We start from the raw sequence: 21880 nt of genomic DNA on the forward strand, positions 1-21880 counted from the left end.
CAAAAGCGGTGCTTTTACTTTGGCCAGAACCCATTTCTTCCAGAAACTCCGCTCCTATTCACAGTAAAAATTCTCTCATACTTCATATACTACAGATTGTGATTTGGCGAGGTCGCCCTGCCAAAAAATGCACAATCCTGCAACCGCTCGGCCAAGGGGAATGCTAAACCCCGACCCTCATACACCAAGACAAACACTGGAGTATCCGGTACACACACACCACACAGAACACACCAAAAATCACAATATATATATATATATCCCACCCTCTTCTGTTCCCAACTTCTGCTGGTGGCACTCTCCTGCACAACCCTGCAATCGCCCAGCCAAGGGGCACTAATACCCCAGCCCACACTCGACAATTCAATCACTGGAGTATCTGACATGCAACATACAACATACAAATCACATCAATATAATTTCCCCTTATTCCTGGTGGCTGGCACTCTATTGCACAACCAATTCCCTTATTCCTGGCTGGCACCTTATTGCCTGTGACACCCTGCCACAACCAGGGGAGGTTGATCAAGCCTCCTGCCCTTTTCCGTCGGGCTGCCCTTTCCGTCGGGCTTACCTGTTCCGCTGCGGACCTGTCCCCTTCGGCGCCGTCCTCTTGTTGTTGTTTTTTCCCTCCCTCAACAAGATGTCTCCACTCCAGAACAGTGTGGCTGGCTCCCCCCCACGAAACAGGCGGGGTGCGCACGGGGAGCCTGCAAAACGCTGCCGAGCTGTTCACCTTGGTTGAGCCTGGCCCTCCGGTCCATATTGGGGAGGAGGCTAATCCCGGCACGAGCCCCCAAAGAAATGAAGCCTTATTTACCTAGGGATCCATCAGCCTCGCCATCCCCGGACCTTGGAGGGAACAAAAGTACCAGGAAAGCAAAATCTTCTTTGGAGAAAAAGTTTATTGAAATCTATGCACAGAGACAATCTGTACATAGAGACAACCAGCAGGATACCTCCTGAAAGCTGGCTGTAAAGAAATACATTTCAGCAAGCCTTCTTATACCTTTTGAGCATTTCCCCCCTCCCATTCCTTCCTCAAATTTTCCCCAATCAGCTGGCAAATATTCAACTTATTCCCTTATATGGCACATCTTTCTGCTGGCTAAGCACTTCCTCATACGTGTCTTTTCTTATCTTTGCATTACTTAAGACAGGAAGCGTATGGCAGGAAACATGGTGATGATTCGCCGTGGAAGAAACTAAAAAGTTTTAAAAATTAGTTTCTTCCATTAGATTCACAAAATGTTTAGGGGTATGCATCCCCCTAGAAACCACCTTTTTGCCAAGGCACCCAAACATGGTTTGTAGTTTTGAAATATGAAAACAAATGCATGTTATAAAAGACAGAGTGAGACCTCTTTGGCAGGCTGGTTAAATTTGCAAACAGCTGCAATTTTCTGGCTAGCTGGTAAGGCAGGAAGCTGGACTCTTGACCTGCCTGAGTTTAGCAAACACCCATTGTTTGCTAAACTGCCGCAACTGCAAAAACAGGATTAGTACAGGAATTTACTGCAGGAAATATTCGAGAGCAACCCCTACAAGGTACAATGGTACAGAGAAGGTAGAGAGAAATCCTTCTCATGCCCTGCATGTATGTCTTGCATTTCTAAAAATATTTCTAAAACAGGTAGCACAAAAACAGGAAACAGCTCCCAGTCTGCAGAGCTGAAAACAGGAAGCAGCTTCTGGCCCACAGAGCTGACGCATTTGCGGTTTCTGCTAGCTGCACAACTTTTAGTTTCTTTGCCTTATTAACCCTTCCTTCTCCCTTCAGGCCTTAGTTTGCCTACCCATGGACTAGCTGATACCTAAGTATGAGACTATTATGGAACTGGATTCTGTGATTCAGGGCAAATGTAGAGTATGCCTGGGCGGTATATCAGTATATCGCCCAAGACCAGTATGAGGAGCAGACCGCGATGTCTGTTTCACTCAGCAGTATATCATTGGTGAAACTGCCACCGCTTCTGAGTCCCTCTGCTAGCAGCGTTCTTCTTCACACAAATAACATGTAATGGAGGGGGCTACACTCCTAGTATATTTTCATATGTTATCGAGTAGAAGACGACTTTCTAGTTGCTCTCTCTAATTTATAAGCTTCTTTTCCTAAAAGGCATAGCTGTCAAGTGTCCCTTATTTGAAGGGACAGTCCCTTATTCCAGCGCCATGTCCCGCTGCTGTCCCTTATTGATGGATATCCCTTAAATGTCCCTTAAATGATGTCCCTTAAATTTCAAAGGAAGCAGCTCCTCTCCCTCCCTCCCTGCCGGCCAGGGAGGAGGGAGGCTCCAACTGTGTTGCTTGGCTGTGTTGCTCACCCAATAAGAAGTCATTCTTAGAATGACTGGGGGTGGAGCTTGCATGCCTTGTGTGTGGCTAGTTAATGCAAGCTGAGGGGTTTTTTGAATGCTGGACGCCATTTTGTTGCACGTGCTGCTGCAAACTTTGCAGTGCAAAGCTAGGCCAGGGAGCCATCTTAAGTTGAGGCTGCATAGGCCTTGTGGTGCATGTGATTCAGATTTTATTCAGTTGAACCTCTGGTTACAAAGTTGGTTGGACAGTGTTCTCGAAGCTACCAGCATGAGTTTGACCAGACTGCAGGAGGTCAGGAAGACTGGAGTGCCTGGAACAGGTGAGGCTGCTGGTCCCTTATTTTCAAGGCTGCTGGTCCCTTATTTTCAAATCTGTAAGTTGACAGCTATGCCTAAAAGGTAAAACAAGGTCATTGTCTTGGAACTGTGGTAAATTAGTAGCGGAAAAGATTGAACAGCACATAATGCCAAACATTTTGACAAGCAATTAAATAATATTACTTCGTACAATTGGAGCAGCAGGGGAAGAATAGTAAGGAAGCAAATTTGTGCTGTTGATGGAGACATCAGGCACTAAGAATTAGTAGCATGTCTGTAACCTTACAAGTAGGGAAGAACTATTATTGAGGAAATGACCAAAAGACAGTGACTTTATGGTGCATATTGTATGACACTACAATTGCCAACATTACTGGTGTTCAACCTTTGTCACAGGTCTTTGTGGCACACCTGAATACCAACAGTTCTGTCCTCTAACTCACTAGGGCATCATATTAAGGCATGTGTACAACTTTAGAATAATGCTGTCTCATACTTGGACTTGATTTGTAGTACACCACAATAATTCGTAGTGCAAAACACGTGCAATTATTAATTATAGCAAGTGTGGCTAATCTGTGGTTGTCCAGATGTTTTTGGACTGTAGCTCCCATTTACCCTGATCTTTGGCTATACTTACTGGGATTGGTGAAACTTGGAGACATACAGTAACAATCGTGACCAGAGATTGTAAAAGCTGGAATTTAAATTAGGAGCTGCCACTGTTGTATAGCAGCTAAGAGCTAACCTTGTTGGAGAATTGTATCTCTGTGCCACAAGTAACTAACTACTATTTTATAATTTGCTGCGATAAATACCTACTCTGACATTTTGTGTGCTTCAGGAAGAGAACATTGGTTTGCCAAGAAAGAAGAATCCCTCCAGGCTCCAGCTGTTTCATCTGTTTTTTGCTCTTTTAAATTTAATGACACTTTTGAATCTGGTTTAATTGCTGGTTTGGAAGCAAAACTCCCTTATACCTCCCAGCTCCCCTAGTGTTTCTAACCTCAGGCTAGCCTTATATCTCAAACCTGAGCATGCTTATCTCAGGATTGAACAACAACAACAAAAACTCTAAAATTGAGCTGAATATATTGCCCAGGAGTTGTTGCATTTAGATATAATTATGATATGGCATCACCTCATGTTGTCTAATGAGTGTAAGCGCAGCTGAGGATTCTTTGTGTAAAATAAAAACGATCCCAGAATCTGAAAACACACAGATGCGGAAACCTGTTTCAGTAGCTTGGATTGAAGTAAAATAGGAAGGTGAAGAAGAGAGCTGTGGCATGCAGAAAGAAAGGGAAGGAGACAGAATGCTCACTTCCTGACTATATGAAGGTTACTTTCTGATTTCTGATCTTCACTTTGTTATACATGCAGTTTCGTCCTTTCTCCAAACGGATGGTGGCAAAGTACAGGGGGGAAAGGAAAGGGTTGAGCTTTGCAAGCAAGAAGTCTCAGATTAAATCATTGATGTCTCCAAGTAGGGCTGGGAAAGACCTCCCCCAAACCCCCAGAGAACTGCTGCCAATCATTATTGACAAAATTGAGCTAGATGAACCAATGATCCGTATTGGTACAAGACAACTACCTGTGTTCTGTGGGTTATTTTACTCTCTCCATCCACCATGAAAGAGAGTGATTAGGCCAAGTCACAGGAGTGAGCTTTATTATTGAAGGATGTGTTGGAGGACATGTGAACACTTGTTTCCCTCATCCAGCTCAAGAGACACTGTCTGCTACACCAGGGGTGGGCATACCCCAGGCTTGTGAAAGAGACTCCTGCCCCTGTCTGCCCCATGATCCTGAGGGAACCAGAGCCTCATGGAAAAACCATTCAGTTAGAAGGAAGAATTATGAATTTAGGGGTTTGTTTTGAGTACCAACTGAGCTCACAGTCCTTCCACACACGTGTGTGTTTGTCATCTTGTTGCAGATTTCCCAGAGATCTACTGGTAGATCCAGATATAATAAATTAATTTCCAGCTCTTAGGTCTTCCCACAATTGTGCTATAGTACAGACCACAATTTCTCAAACTTTTCCACAGCTGTGAGAGGAAATGTTTTGTCTTCTTTTAAAAAAATAAAAGCTGACATTTCTCAGAATGGCAAATTCTGTAGACTTTGGATAAGAAAGAGAGAGAGAGAGAAAGAAAGAGAGAGAAAGTACTACCTCACTGAGCACATAATTAACTTATGGAAGTCACTCATCTGAATGGTGATAGCTTTAAAAGGCTTTAAAGGGGGAGGGGAATCATGGAGGGATGGGTATCTAATTGGCTATTGATCATGATGGTTATGTGAAATCTCCATATGAAGAAGCCGCATACCACAAAATACCAGTTTACAACAAAACATGTTTCAAGCCCTCCTCCTTGGCTTCCCTGAGGTATCTGATTGGCTTCTGTGGGAAGTAGGTTTCTGGGTTAGGTAGTCTGATCCAGCAGGGCTCTTAAATTGTTTTAATCTGTGTGCAGTGACAGCTCCCGATTCATTACTCCTGCTCTTGTAATGAGAAGTTCTGATTATAATTTGGAGAACGTGACTAGAGTGTTTGGCCAATGCTGACATGTCTTGCCTTGGTGGCTGCATTGCATTCCTTGAACATTCTCTCTTGTGCCTGACATGTGTTTCCATAGGCATAAATCATAGATCATAAAAGCAAGCACTGTAATTTTCTGAGAGTATTATAAATCGAATCTATATCTATATTCCTTTTAGGGAATGTGGTTATGTTTAAATTCACAAACATAGCACAACAGCGGTGAGGAACCTGTGGTCCTCCAAATGTTATTGGATTCCAAGTGCTATCCATCCCAGCCCAGTACGGCCAGTGGTCAGAGACTTCTTAAGGACCATTGGTTCCCCACTATGGTACTAGGGAGAATGTTGGTTTTGCCCTTTACATTTGAAAACACCCAAATGCCATGTGTTTAGCTGATGGAAACAAGCCAATGTTCAAAACTCCCATTGTTTTAGGCGCATTTTGTGACAGGGAATTTAATTAGCGCGAGAGGTTTCTGGGCGCAGTAGTGCACCTAAGATTTCTGATTAAAGCTGCAGAGTGGAAGGAAAGGACGACATTTTTCTGCCTCCCCACTTCCAGCTACTCTCTGAAGACTGGAAAAGAGACCCTCTTAAGAATATTAGGGGGGTGGGCAAGGGAAGGACTAAATGAACATAATATTTTAGCTGCAGCTCATTCATTTTCAGCTTTGTATTCTTGTTATAAAAAAAAGGTGTGCCTAGACATTCCGTTGTTGCGCCCACAACCTAGGTGTATGGTGCCATTTAGCTCCTAGCTTTAGTTTCTCAGTTTCTAACACTGAAACAAGCAAAGAGCTCTGGCACAGACACCAAAACAGAGCAACAGCTGCAGAGAATGAAGCATGGAAACATGTCTTGGAGATTACAGATTTGTTCTAATGTCGTTTATCTGGAAGGCTGTGAATGTGGGAATTAAAATGTGACACATAGATACCAGAAAAGCTACATGTGGAGTGTCAGGGCATAGAAAGATTAACAGGGATGTTTGTTTTCAGCTGTACCGTAGAGAAGGGATGTGGAAAGAAAAATTCTAAGGTGTTTTGGCAAATGCTCTCTATATATGTTGTCACATCTGTGACTGGAATTTCCTCTATTCTCCAACCTACTCCATGGAACTGCATTGCATTCTTTCTTCTTTACCTCTTCTCACTCTGTTCCTAAATAAATATCAGCCACTGCTCTGTGTGTGGGATGGCTGGCGTTTGTGGATGCTAAATTCAGTCATTTTGCAGTATGTGCTAGAGTTTGGGTAGGTTTTATCATTCGCTGTGGGACTGAGGATGTGTTGGATTTTAAATCCATTGCTTCTTTTGCATGGCTGAACTGTTTTGCCTGAGTTGAACTTTAGGAATGTGTGGAATTTTGGGGTGGGACTCGGAATTTACTGGTTACAAGGTGGCTTCATTATTTATTTCTTCCTTATGCGAGCACTTGGCTGTCATTTCCACCCTCGTTAGCACAGCGTAAAACAGCATTTTCTCCTCATGAAGCATGATGAGTAAAAATATTTGCCACATCTTCTGTTTGACATTTTTCATGATGTCTAGTCCTACCTCTGCAACAGAATGGCATCCTGATCTTAAACCACACCTACTAAGATGCTAGGTAAATAACCTTTAAAGTAGGGAGTCTGAAAGAGCCAGAGCCCACCTCCCTATGATATTTCAATTCCTTCCCCTGACTTTCCATCTCTTATTTGAAAATATTACACTAGTGAAGCACTCCCTCCCCATTTTTAAAAATATATATTTTTTTTGCCTACTCCAATAAGCTACAGCAAGAAAATCTTCAGCATTGCCCACAAACATTTCTCTTCTACCTCAAGTCCGTGCAAATTATTGTTTCCCCCCATTATTAAGACCTCAGAAAACCAGGGTGGGCGAAGATACAGCCCCCCCCCTGCCAACCCTTCACAATTTTACTGGCTGTTCAAAATCTGTAAAAGAAAGATACTGAGTTTATAGGTTTGACAGTTTCTAATAAATATCATCACACATAAAATTAATATAGATTTAGGAACTGATATTCAAACCTTAAACTTCAGTTGGCCGGGGGGGGGGGAATGGAATTGGGGCAGTTAAGCTATTAAATATGTGGCTGATATTATTAGCACAACTTGTTTTCTTAGATGTAAAGGCAAAGGTACCCCTGCCCATACGGGCCAGTCTTGCCAGACTCTAGGGTTGTACGCTCATCTCACTCTAGAGGCCGGGAGCCACCGCTGTCCGCAGACACTTCCGGGTCATGTGGCCAGCGTGACAAGCTGCATCTGGCGAGCCAGCGCAGCACATGGAACGCCGTTTACCTTCCCGCTGGTAAGCGGTCCCTATTTATCTACTTGCACCCGGAGGTGATTTCGAACTGCTAGGTTGGCAGGCACTGGGATCGAACGACGGGAGCGCACCCCGCCGCGGGGATTCGAACCGCCGACCATGCGATCGGCAAGTCCTAGGCGCTGAGGTTTTACCCACAGCTCCACCCGCGTCCCGGATCCCTTAGTTGTAGGCCCTTTCAAAGCACACATAAATGAAATAGGGATATATTATAGGATTCTTGCTGGAGGTGAACCCAGGCTGTGGTATTGCTCACTCTGTAGTCTTTAGATTGTGGAGCCTCCCAATTTTACACTGCAAATAGGGCAATATACCCCGATTTTCCAATCATATATCTGTCAGGAAGGGAACAATTCAGAATATTTGGAAAGTTGTGTCTCTCCTCCACTGGAGCAGAAGAACCCCACTCATCTGCTTTTCAGCTACTGTCTAGCAAAAATATATTCCTAATCTCTGCGGGTAAAGCTGAATGGTCAACTGCATTTGTCTCTTCCTCATCCATTCACATGATTTATCATCCCTTGATACTGCTGTCAGCAACAATATAACAGAAGCGCTTCTTTGAGGTTGGTAGATTATCTGAATTCAGCAGATATAGTCAAGACTGGCATCAAACAGCTAATAGAATTTTGAGATTTCAAAATGTCGCCCCATTTTGTTGCAGGGAGTTTCACCTATACATAAGGCATGCTAGTTCTCATATTTTTGTTTTAAAGATTTCTGTTGCATATTGGCTCAATTTTTGGCATCATGTTTACACCACGGGTTAGCAGAACATGCACAAACAGCAAGGACTGGCAGTGCGCCCTGGACTTGTGTGCTCTTCCCCTGTCTGGGTGGAGAACTTCAACAACTTCTCATTTTGCTTTCTCAGAAACATCGTCTTCTCTGGGCCAGGGATCATGTTATGACGTGATTTGAAGTTGGCTTGTTTTGAAACTGACTGCAGTTGGTTAAAAACAAGTAAACCTCTTTTCTCAGCACAACAAACAAAGAGGAATTATGTTGCTTTTAAGTACTGGTGCAAAATGGAGTATTGTAACTATCATTTAGAAAATTGAAGTTTTAAAATTACCAACACTGAGAGAGAGAGAGAGAGAGAGAGAGAGAGAGAGAAGTCTCTGGGTGGTACAGTGGTTACAGACACTTCAGGTTACAGGCGCTTCAGGTTCCAGACTCTGCTAACCCAGAAATAGTAGCTCAGGTTAAGAACTTTGCTTCAGGATGAGAACAGAACAAATTAAGTTCTTAACCCAAGGTACCACTGTTGGGGTCAGAACAGACTTATTTAAATTAATGTTTCTAACTTTGTCCTGTTCATTAATTTCACTTGATCTACTCTTGAGTAAAACTTAGCTGAATATCCTCCTCTGTCATTCCTGCATGACAGATTTGTCATATGGTTTCTGAAATTTGCTAACAGGCACAGACATCGATTAACAGATTTGGACTAGTTTTTTAAACTAACAGGTGGTTGCAGTTGCCACTGATCCTCCTCTGAGTTTCTGTGGCAAAAACGAAGTGTGCAAGGGGAAAGCAAAGAGTCATATTTATGCTGCACATCATAGTATGCAAGTAATGTGGTCAGATGACAAAAGCAGGTTGGGTTATTAATAAGTACCACAGGGAGGTGTCTTCAGAGGCAAAGCAACATTCACGTACAAATATGATACCTATTCTATGAACTTACGGTAATACATTTAAAAGGCCAAGCTAGTAATGTTCAAAAAACACCAATGAAGGATGCTAATTTGGACTGATGAGAAGGGAGTTAATCCTTCCACCCTGTGCAATTCAGTTTCCTAGGCTGTCATCTGACCAAATTGCTTTGGGGACTTGGCATATGGATAAAGTTCAGTTTCTTCCCACCCTACCCCAAATAAGATGGCCTCTTCATAATTTGTGCCCCACTACATTTGGGGACATGAATCATTAAATTCTAATATCAAGATTAATTTGGCTCCAAGTTTTGTCAGACAGAACAAGTGGAACCTGCAGCAAAATGTTGCAGCATGCAGTACTCTGGTCCCAGGCTCCATTCTATTCCCCCTGCCCAATGGTTTCGTACTCTCCCACACACTCCAGTGGTGGCCATGGCCACTAAGCATGCGCAGTCCTCGTTTGACTGTTTCTGGAGTTAGGTCACCCCCCCATTAGTTTTTGTTTGTTTGTTGCTTCTGCAAATGCAGGCGTACCTGCCGGTACCTGCCTTGTCTGTGAATGGTGCTGTTTGGCCACATCAAGATCAAAGGCTCAGAGAAAGGATTCCCTATTACAGTGGTAAAAAGGTAAAGGTACCCCTGCCCGTACGGGCCAGTCTTGACAGACTCTGGGGTTGTGCGCCCATCTCACTCAAGAGGCCAGGGGCCAGCGCTGTCCGGAGACACTTCCGGGTCACGTGGCCAGCGTGACATCGCTGCTCTGGCGAGCCAGAGCCGCACACGGAAACGCCATTTACCTTCCCGCTGGTAAGCGGTCCCTATTTATCTACTTGCACCCGGAGGTGCTTTCGAACTGCTAGGTTGGCAGGCGCTGGGACCGAGCAACGGGAGCGCACCCCGTCGCAGGGATTCGAACCGCCGACCTTTCGATCGGCAAGTCCTAGGCGCTGAGGCTTTAACCCACAGCGCCACCTGCCTCGGTTTAAGAACAGCCCTGTTTACGAACGATTCAGTTTGCAAAACCGGAAGTAGTGTCCTGGTTTGTGAACTTTACCTCAGTCTCAGAACAGAAGCCGAACGGTAGATGGGCACCAGCGGTGGGAGGCCTCATTAGGGAAAGCGTGCTTTGGTTTAAGAATGGTTTCGGTTTAAGAAAAGATTAAGTTTGTAAACCGAGGTACCACTGTATAGCATGGTATTTTTCTGAAACTGATGTATAACTACAGAAAGTGCCCCCTCTAGTGATCAGTGAATATCGCATTTGCAAGCAGTGCCTTTTACATAAACTATGGAAAAGAAGGTTTCGTGCTTTTTTTAATCTAACAGATATTTGGGGATATTCTGTTTGAGCTTGCTTATAAATGAAGTCATTAATCAGAGGCCTTACTTCACCACATGACTCCATCCTTATGATTGCATTGTCTAGAAACTGAATCTGAAACTGACAACAGGGAGTTGCTGTGTCTATTTCTTACTACAGCTACTGACATTCCAAGATACAGGTGGCCTAGTCACAGTAATGCATTATAATACAACTTAGAAGTTGCACAATCTACTTTAAATCTTTCTGTGTATGACTTGCATGAACTGATGTAAAAGCTTTCTTTTATCTTTAAGCAACCAAGTAGTGGGCTGATTTCTTTGTACACATGGAAAATGGAATACAGACATAACTGCAGTCTTGATGTTTCACCCCCAGTGGGGAAGTTTCCCTCATTTCACAGTTCAACCGAAAAGTCTTTTGGCAGCTAAAATGTAAACAATTGTGTAGTAATTATTTCCTTCTTATAAGAGTTCTGAGACATCAAACACTTAATTCTATGCATCAGTTCGCATTTTGATGCCTTCAGCAGTTTATAAATATATAGATGGCTTTTCCAGAGAAGCAATCAAGCTGTTTGTCAAAAGATTTCTGATTACCAAAAGAATTTTACAGTTCGACTTTGCTGGCTGTTTAATTTTCAACCATCTTTGTATTTGAACTTCTCGGCATTGGCTTGAATCCAAAGAACACATGGGCTAGTTTGCCACTCGTAACGAAGCCTTTTGACTTGTGTGCCTCAGAGAACAGGCCCCAAGCTACTCCACAAACTGAAAAATAGTTTGTGATATGTAACAGGGAGGCTGCTAATAAAAGTCAAAAATCCAAGTTGTTGGATGGCATCAAAAGTGGCTCTTTACCTTTTGTCAAGGTAAAATTTAGTATTAATTTTATTAAAATTATATAAATTTAATGAAAGTATATTTGGATATCAGCCGCAATTTCTGCTTCATTTTAAAAGTGAGAATGTCAAATTTGGTATATGATACATTGCTAAAGCTTTAGAAATATATTAAGAAACCTATAGATAAAAATAAGAATATGAAGCACTTCCAGGTGTGTTTGTTTATTTTAATTGGCTTCACTGTGGGAATAAAGTCTGTCAGCGCAAGCTTTTTTGATTTGCCAGGTCGAATGATCTCTCCTCTTACTCCCCTCCCCCCCAATCTTGCTATTCTGGAAGGCTTCTCCTGAACCTGTCCCTGTCACCTGAGCCAATTTGTGGGAGATGCAGGGTAGAGAAGAGGGAGGGAAATCTCTGTTGCACAAGCAGAAGTCCTTTCACAGGGCTTTTGCTGATGGGTATTATTAGCTGAATCCTATCTGTGTAGTTTCTGCCCAGATTCATAAGTTGAGCAAGGCTTGCTACACACCTGAGATACATTGGGGCAGCAACTAAGCATCAGAGAAGATAATCCAAGTCATTCCCAAAGAACACTTTCTTTCATCCTGATTTCAGGGATATGGTTTCTGAACATGACAATATATTGAACTTCTTAAGAATGGTGAAAAGCTCCTCCAGTGCCTTTGGGAAAGCGTCTTTTCTCATTTCTTGCCCAAATCAGGCAGTGTTAAATCAGCCTAAAATATATTTCTTCTGCTCAATATGAAGATCCAATTACTTGTGTTGAGGCATCTATCAAGGCCTGTATTTTAAAATGAGCTTAAAGATTTGCAAATGTTTGTATGTTTTATGCCAGGTAGAAAACCAGCTGGCTAAGGACTTTGGCAGATGTTTATCCTCCTGGACAAGGGCCCCCGTGATTTATAGCAGGAGCCAAAATTCTCAAAGTTGTAAAAGGGAATTTTAGGCTGGGAGCAAAGGTTACTGACCCTACATATTATACAATCGAACTGCAAAAACACTAATTAAGAGTTAGTAAATAGTAGGATTTATTGTTTAACAGAAAATAATACCATGTGCCTCCCATTAGAGACTTTAGCCACATTTTCCTAAGGTTAAAGGGCAAGAGCTAATGGGAAAAGCAGCTGGCTGAGAAAGGGGGGTGTAAACTGAAGAGCTTTAATTTGAAAATGCCTTTTCTTCTAAAAAGCTATCTATGTTAATGTATGAGATTTGTTGGCTTAAATGTAATTATGCAAAGGATTTAGAAAATAAGAAATGTTAGATTCTTATGTTAGATTCTTATTTCATTGATGGTGTGTGAGAATGTGAACCCAAGATCTCGGTTTAAGACAAAATGTAAGACAGAATGGGCCATCTGTTTTAGCCATCTATTTTGGAATGGAGGGGCAACAAGGGCAAAAGGTGATCTGGTAATTAAGGTGCCCTGTTGAGGCAAATGTAAGATATATGGCTACTTGTTTGCCATTTATGGATAGAAGGAAATATAGCTCTTTGTCTCCCATAAAAGGTAATAGGAAATGGGTGTATCTTTTATGATTGGTTCTAGCAAACAGCCAATAGGAATTTCAACCAGGCTGATTGGACAGAGGCAGCCAAAGGAGGAGCAAGGGGGCTGGGCTGAGGAAATATAAGTGCTGACTATCAGGGCTGGAGGGGGCAGAGCTTTGGTAACCATATACCACTGTGCCTATCATTTATTTGTCTGACAAATAAATTATTATTTTAATTTCTCTATTGCTGCGTTGAATATTTCATTCCAGCTAAGCGTTAACCACAAGCAGGGTGCTACAGTGTGTTAGTAAAACCTAACCTTGTGTTTAAACCGCTGATGATGTCTAGCTGTTACAAGTGTTCTGGGAAGAAACTTTGTACACTTCAAGCAGTTTATATTCTCTCCTAATACATGCAAACATGTAGGACCCTGATTTCTTGCAGGCACGTCCTACCCACTGAATAATGAATATGATCACCCCTACTGATTGATTTCAATCTTGAGCATGTTTTCATTTTTCTTTATTAATTCATTTAGAAGATAATCCCAAATATGGAGTTACGCTTGGCTGTTCACTGCTGGCTATCTACTTCCAGAAATAGATATCCAGCAATATAGTTTTGTATAAATTATTCTTGATAAATAGAAAGCAATACAACTGACGAAGATAACTATCTGTTAAATGGAACAAAGTAATCTGATAACCATATCAGAAGGACAAAATGTCTAGTGAGATTGCAATCTTCAGTTCCTACTCAGCTGCACCAGCAAAGACATTTTTTTAAATAACCTGATACCAATCTGAAGCCCGCTTCTAATATGCATAAACTTTTTTGTTCTACCAAATAATTAATATAGACCTAATCCCTCTTATCTGATTGATGTTGGAGCAGTAAAATGGTGATTACTCAGTGCCTTATTACTGACCTGCATTTAAATTGCTTTGATAAGCATACTTTGATCAAAGAATAGAGACTTGGGATTTTGAGTGTATTTAAAAACTAGCATACTTTAAAGTATGACTATTATTTTAGTATGCTACTGGTATTCTTACAGGGTTGTTCTAAAAATAATTAAAATCGATTTGCATGCAAAGATGTTCATGTGCTGCTTTGAAACATAACATATGAAAACAAAAAGCACAGTAAGTCAATTGCAGTATTTCTATTGCTATTACATGCACGGGGGAAATATTTGTATATCGAGAAAATGAGTCCGTAACAGGATTATAGTGAAAGTCCAGCAACATTAAATAATCAAGCTGTTTCATATCAGTACTAAAAGCATAGACATTCAAACAGTCCAGCAATTTAATGACATTTAGTAGGATAGATAATAAAGGATTTAAGCAAGTACTAATCCAGTCTACAAACAAATTAAATTGGTGCACAATATTTTAGATTCAGTGAGGAAAGTGTATGTAAATCAAATTATACCCAAGTACTCTTCTGGCGCATAATATGTCTATAGACCAGGTCACTATCATATTGTTTTGTTTTATGTTTATTAAGCAAATGGCTTGTAAAGGGTTCTTCAAAATATACATGATTTTCCTGGAGAAAACAGATCATGATTATTGAGTCATAAAGAAGTAGACTCAGTTTTCTGCACTGCCATTCCTAATTTATACAAGGCAGCTTAAAAAAACAACAGCTTCATGCAGAAAAGGTCAAGCAATGGGCAGTATCCATCAAAGTAGTTCCATTAGCAAAAGGATTTCTAGCTGTGCAACAGAACAATCCCCTCTTTCCTCTCCCTGCATGCCCCCTAAATGCATTCTGGGGTTCCCGCCAACCCTCTGGAGCAGATTTAGAGAAGGCCTGGGAGACCCATGGGGAGAGGAGAGAGAATGCAAACTCCTTTACACAAATGGAAATCCTTGCAATAACAGAATTACTCATTGGAAACTAACCAATAAAAGCCAGCCACAAATGTTTTATTTTTTTCTTTAAAAAAAAACTGCACCATCAATCAGAATTAAAAATCAGACTACATAGCCAGGGAGACATGCAATAAATCCAACCTCTAAAGGAGGGATGTGGGAACCTCAGGCCCATGTATATCTCAAGGTCAAAGATGAATTGAATTAGCCAGCAGTTGCAAAATAAAACATCACATGGGACAAGAACATTCAAAATTATTTTGAAGAAACTGCAGCAGTATATTCATTATATCGTCATTAAAATTGTGAGCCTTTAATCTTCTCTGTAAGTGCTGTATATACTACTTGTCTTAAGACATTAAAAGGTTTATACTCCTTTTTGACAATGCCATTCCCTGTGAGAAATGAAACAACAAAAAATAAAAATAATGCATGCACCACACACACACCTTTTGCATGAATATACATTTCAGTATAAGTGTCGAAAGCAACATTTCCTTATTTGAAAAGCTGTTTGTTGCTGAAGAAACAAAAGTACACATTTGAAATTTCCTCTTCCATGTGCAAAAATACTTGTGAACAGTCTCAAACCTCTTTGGATCCAGTCATGGTAAATGCATCAGGTTCTTGGGGCCTTCTCTGATGCATCAGAGCAGTATGAGCAAACTGGATTTTGTACTTGCAATACACCCACAAACTCAAGTCAACTGCAGGTAGTTTGGTACCCTGGCTGTGGGTGATGGGAGTTATAGTCCAAACATCAGGAGGGCACCAGGTTGAAGAAGTCTCTGCTGGAAGTAGTATTAGGCTTTTTGTAGGAGAATAACCACACTGCTTGCTGTTCAGCGGCCATGACTCTGGTTACTTTATTTTGAAGTTGCCTAAAATAGGTTGAGGTCATTCTTGCAAGAGGGGTGTGAGGAACAGGAATCTAGGTTTAAATATGTTGAGGCACGCTTGTCATGATTTATTGGAAACTGTCAGGTCTGTAAACAAGCCTGTTTGCAGGGATAGAAACCCTTCTGTATGCTTAAACATGGATTTCTTTGTGTTATGTGTACAGTGACGAACAAGAAACCTGCACAGGCATCTATTACAAAAGTCAAACAGTTTGGAGGTTCCACATCTTTTGTCCGAAGGTCGCAGTGGACACTTGAACAACTTCGCCAGGTTAACGGAATAGACCCTCATAAGGTGAGTAGTGACTCCTTCCCATTTAGTGATATTCTGTTTGTGTGATGCTTCATATCTTTTATTCTTCCTGTTTTCCAAAAGAAAAATTCATCCATTTGATATTTTTTTTAAAAAGAAAACCATGTCTTGTCTTGGATGCTTTTTAAGTGCAGCCGTTTAGGACCTTAGGTATCGATTCCAAATGCTTTGATTTCCTTCGTAAACCTTTCTAGATTTCATCACTTTTCTGTTTGTTCACCTCTGCTATTTTAGGAAAAAGAAGTGTTTGGAATCCCAGTGTGTGTGAATGAACTTATCCTTACCTTGTAGGCTTTCATGTTCTCTGCTGCTGCTAACTTCCTCTTGTAATAATCTGAACCACTATTTTGCCCCAGTGTTGCATTAGGAATTTAATTCATATATCCAGGCAAGAAAACTTGTCCTCTTAACTAAACATATATCTTTATGGTAAATAATGCTAGAAGCAGTCCAAAATAATTAAAAACTATAGATTTCAGCAAGGTGTACCATTTTTAACCCTCATTCTTCCTGCTGTCTCTTTTCTTTGTACAGTGGTACCTTGGTTTACAACCATAATCCGTTCCGGAGGTCCGTTTGTAAACCAAAAAAGGTTGTAACCCAAGGTGCACTTTTGCCAATGGGGCCTCCAAAAAGTTTTTGTTTGTAATCCCGAAAAAGGTTGCAAACCGGGACACGCACTTCCGGGTTTGATGTTTGTAATCCAAAACGTATGCAAACCAAGACGTATGCAAACCAAGGTACCACTGTACATGGGAGACAAAATGATGTCTGACTCCATGCGTACTAGAGAGTGGTGATCCTGCTGATAGCATGCTAGAGGCACAGATAGGACCATCTACCTGCTGCTTCAAAGCAGCACTGGCTCAAGGTGGCACCTGATGATGGATCACGCTACTGTAGCTTGACAAATGGCCATCTCAGAACCAGATTGATTCAGTGACCTAGACTGCATGCAGCATTCAACCACAGTTCAAAACAGGAATAGTCAATGTTGTACCCTCCAGGTGTTGTCGGATTTCAGTCCCCATCATCCCTTGCCATTGGCCATGCTCGCTGGGGCTGATAGGAATTGTACTCCAATAACATCTAGAAGGCACCACATTGGGTACCTCTGATTTAGAATTAATTGTTTTTCTTTCCTCCATGGCTGACAGTGCCATGTGAGGGAAGGAGGAAAGAAACAACAATTTTATTTGCCTTGATGTGTGATCCTGGAATCCTGGTTTGCTTCTGGCTAAGGTTCGTTCTTGGCTTTAGCATTCATGACTTGTTTGGAGAAAACAAACGACAAGTCAGGTTTACACTCTAAATCAGACTCTGGCTCATTTCATCCCCTGTACAGTGGTACCTCGGGTTACAGACACTTCAGGTTACGTGTTTTCGGGTTGCGCACTGCGCCGAACCCGGAAGTACGGGAACGGGTCACTTCCGGGTTTCGGTGCATGCACAGGAGCGCCAAATCGTGACCCGCGTATGCGCAGACGTGACACTGCGAGTTGAGAACGTGCCTCCCGCACGGATAACGTTCGCAACCCAAGGGTCCACTGTACATCACAATCAAGAGTAGGGAAAGAGCAAAGCACTTGTGAGCATTATTTTTATTCCATACGATTTATATACCATTTTATTGTTAAACATTTTATTGTGGTTTAATCAGGGGTTTGTTTGTTTTTTCAAAATATGGCTTAACTGTAGGTGTGAACTGGTGTTTTGACTCTTCGTATTAAATGGGAGTGGAGTTAGCCAGGTTAAACAACCTCATGACATCTGTTGCTGAATATTCATTAGCAATTTTGATGACTTTTGTAGTAGTTCTAGTCATGATATTCTACATTATAATATGGAATTGCATACATGACATACATTTTCAAAAGTTGCAAGAAGGTGGGCTATATAAAATCAGTGTACATCATTTTCTTTAACATTTGCTTTGGTTTGTTTTTTTTTAAAAAAAAATCATTTCTCCTGTAATTCTAATATTATTCCTTCTAGGATTCCCCAGAATTTGATTTACTATTTGAAAATGCTTTTGACCAATGGGTAGCAAGCACAGCCTCTGAAAAATGTACATTCTTTCAAATTCTCCATCATACCTGTCAGCGGTACCTTACAGACAAAAAGCCAGAATTTATTAATTGCCAGTCTAAAATTATTGGAGGTAAGTCTTTGTGTTTTGATTTGAATGGGTGGCTCAGCTCATTTCAGATCATTATACTAATGAATTCTTCTAATGTGTTATGCCTAAAAATCTGCAGTGGCTGAGGCAATCCATCTGGGTTTCAGTGATAGTTGTAAATATAGCCGTTTACATGAAATTATCAAAATCTGAACCAAATAAAAGCTTTTATAAATTGATCTGATGGGTCTTAAGCCTAGATTTCCCAGATTTCTAGCTACTTGCATGTAGTACCTCTTGTTTCAAAACTGCAATTTACCTTGGAAGAAATATTTCCTATATAATTATTTCTTTCCTGGCTTTAATCTGTGGTGCTTTAGTGCATGAGGATACTGCCTCCAGTTCGTGTCTTACTTCTTCCAGATATTGATTTAAAAGGCTGAAAATTTAATTCCTTTCTCTGCTGATTTTGTTCTTTCCCATTTAGCAAACATTGATTTTGCCAGTGTTTCTTAAAGAGCTAAATTAGAATAGGTGTTGTCGAACAATAGCCACTTTCATTTATGCACTGCTTTATTATGCCAAAACATCTTCGTTTATGTACCAGCCTTATTGATGTCAGCAGAGCATGCAAGTGCAGCCGTGCATGTTGTTGCTTCAGATAACAGAAATCTGTGTGTTACTCTCCCAGGGTTTGTGATAGATGTGTTCCAATATCTTCTGGTTGTTTCCAATGAAATCCCTTGTAGTCAGATTTGCTAGCTGTTAACTGATTGAATTGGCCATTGAAGTCTTTAAAGCAGCTGGAGAAAAACATGCCACCCATAAACTTCTGCACCAAGTTTACTTTTTATTTGCTATCTCCTGGTCACCAAAGAGAATCTGGCAGCACAATTGAAAACTGCTCCAGAGCTGCTTGTCATTTAAGATCAACTGAACTTCAGAGATCCAAAATGACATACAGTCATACCTCGGGTTGAAGTAGCTTCAGGTTGAGCCTTTTCAGGTTGCGTTCCGGCAACCTGGAAGTAACAGAACGGGTTACTTCGGGGTTTCGCCGCATGCGCAGACACTCAAAATGACGTCACGTGCATGTGCAGAAGCGGCGACATGCACAGACGCGGGTTGTGTTCTGCTCAAGATGCAAATGGGGCTCCGGAACGGATCCCGTTCGCATCAAGAGGTACCACTGTCCTTGGTAATGCATTATATAGTTTAGTTTTTCTTGTTAAAGGTATGGTGGTAAAGAAAGATGTAAATTGACTAAGTAAATTTTATGTGAAAATAGTTTTGGAAAACTGCTATAATGGAGTATATGGAAACTCAGCTAGGGGGATTCGAGGAAGTCATTAACAAAAGTGGAATCATTATAACAAGGATAAATGTTTGTTTGCTTGCTTTTGATGTTTTTTGTTTGTTATAAATTGGAAAACTAATAAAAAAAATTGGGGGGAAAAGGGTACAGTGGTACCTCGGTTTTCAAATGCCTCCATAGTCGAACATTTTGGAACTTGAACAACGAAAACCCGGAAGTAAATGTCTCGGCTTTTGAACGTGCCTCCAAAGTCGAACAGGAAACGTGGCTTCCGTTTTGAGGCTTCCACTTTCAGTGTTCAGTTTTCGAACGTTTCAGTACTTGAACGGATTACCTTCAAGAACCGGGGTACCACTGTATTATCAATAGGAAATGCTTCTTTAAATCCATGTGACCAGAAAAATTAGGAATATTTGGTGGTGGTGGTACTGCTATGGTTAGCCTATTATTCATGGTCATTTTTGTACTCAAGTTCTCTGTTAAAGAACTTCTTAATGCTTATCTCTAGAATTGTGGGAAGCAAAGGGAAAGGATGATTGGATTGAATAATACTAAATAATTGGCTTCCTGGGTTTCACTTGATGCCAACTATCCAGAGCAAGTACTAGATCCACCAGAGGTCTAGTGCCCTTCATGCCTTCTTCCTTGCTCAAGTGAAAGGCCACGGGCACAAATACACGCTGGAGCTTCAAACACGAGGAAGTAGCATTGGCATCTACGTTGAGAAATTAGCCTTTAGTGACATCATTCTGGAGCAGGATCTTTTGTGCCTCCTCATTTCCTCTTAACAATGCTTTTGGCATGTAACATAATATGGGCAATATCAGTTCCAGAACTGCGATGCATACTTCTTAAACATGGTCTTTTGTTCTTTTCCATAATATTACATTAGATTAAGTGGAAAGTTGATAAAGAAATGGGAGGGAATGGTAATAAATGGGTGATAAAAGGGGTGGTAGAATGTGTAGGGAGGTTTTGGCTTTATTTTTATATTTTGATGTCAGAAATTATGTTGAAAGCTGAGGCACAGGGATTTGCCCTTTAACTTGTACTGAGAAGACAGAATTCATTCAGTTTTTCTGCTCTCTATTGTATCCTCCTCTAGCACATAGCTGAGTCCCTTATCATCCAGAGTTCCAGCTGCTTCCCTAGCCAGTAGGTGATGTGATGGACAGACCTGGGGGTCATCCTCCTGGAGACCCTGTAGCCAATCATGGCAGAGTGGTAAAACAACAAATCAGGAATGGGTAGAGAGTAAAAAGGTAGAATTTGACAGTTTAAAGGGCCAATGGTGCCTGGCTAGAGAAGCAGCTGGAAGGTTAGAGGTTTGTTAGATTTAACTCGGGAAAGGAAGAGATCCTTGAATGGGGCTAGAGATAGGGTTTTTAAGAAAGAATTTGATTTATTGGAAATAAGTAAAGTTCTTAATTGCATCTGTATAACTATGTACTGTACTAGCAAAACCACTAAGCTTTATCCCTCATAGAGTGAGTACTTTACAGTTTTGTTCCCATCATGCCCTCATCTTTATTTTTTTCCCCAGTTCAGGAAATAAATGGTCATAGGACACCCACAACAATAAGAGTCCTTGTTGCTGAATTGTAGTAAACAGTTCCACAGGCACAGAATCTCTTAATTTAGATTTGTTTCTGATAGGGATTGTCTTAAATTTAAACCATTCAGGCCCAGTAAAGTAACCTCACTCCCTCCTTTACTAAGGGAGCTTGCCACAGTTAGCCTTCTTGATTTTAGCAATGTGCTCCTCAAATGCTTTCTTAGTGTCCCTTATTGTATGATTGCACATATTTTGCCTAGAAATGGTATGCATGTGCAGTTAGATTGTTTTTAAATTAGGAAATGAGAAGTCAGTCTTCTTATTTAACCAGCCATTACCTGGTGTGTAGACCTTTGGAAACCATCCCGGTGCACATATTGATTTACTGAGTGGCCCTGGCAAAGCCACAGTTTGTCAGCCTCTACTCACTATCTGCAATAGGGATGTTATGACTTATGATATAAAGCACTTGACAAATTGAAGTGCTATATAAATCCCTAAAGAGATAGACCATTAATTTGTGAGCATTGCAGGCTCAGGAGGTCCTGCCAAGACATCTCTCATGGCACCAACAAGATAAGATTTCACAGACTTTGCTTACAATTGTTTGGTGCTCAAAAGCAACATTTTCTGGTTTAGGAAATTTCTGTAGTAAAGCAGCTATTTTGTTCCTCCTTTTGACTTGAGGCTTGGTGTTGAAGAAGGTGCATATCTGCTTGAAATGCAGTAGCCTTTAAAAATGTGACTTTTCCTCTGCAACGGAGCATTGATTATTAAATTAAAGAGCAAAATTGTTATCTGCCCATATTGTTGTAGAAGGTTGCTTAGCTGACAAGAAAAAAATCATCCTAGTTTTGAACTTTGCCTAAAATGTTGGAAATTGTGCTAAGGGAGTTGCTGCAAAATAGAAATTAAAACTTATTTGAAGTATGTCAA

At 41.1% G+C, this 21880-nt stretch overlaps 1 protein-coding gene across 2 annotated transcripts in view; it reads left to right on the forward strand.

The window, feature by feature from the left end:
* The window catches only part of STXBP6 (syntaxin binding protein 6), a 105165-nt gene that overhangs the window by 60737 nt on the left and 22548 nt on the right, over nt 1-21880 (forward strand). For both annotated transcript variants that reach the window (XM_083743629.1, XM_083743630.1), the window contains exons 3-4: nt 15807-15937; nt 17951-18116. In XM_083743629.1, coding sequence (XP_083599755.1) covers nt 15807-15937; nt 17951-18116 — 297 coding nt within the window. The remainder of the gene's footprint in view (nt 1-15806; nt 15938-17950; nt 18117-21880) is intronic.

Source organism: Podarcis gaigeae (assembly GCF_964106915.1).
Source record: "Podarcis gaigeae genome assembly, chromosome: 1".
In the NCBI taxonomy this organism is placed as follows: domain Eukaryota; kingdom Metazoa; phylum Chordata; class Lepidosauria; order Squamata; family Lacertidae; genus Podarcis; species Podarcis gaigeae.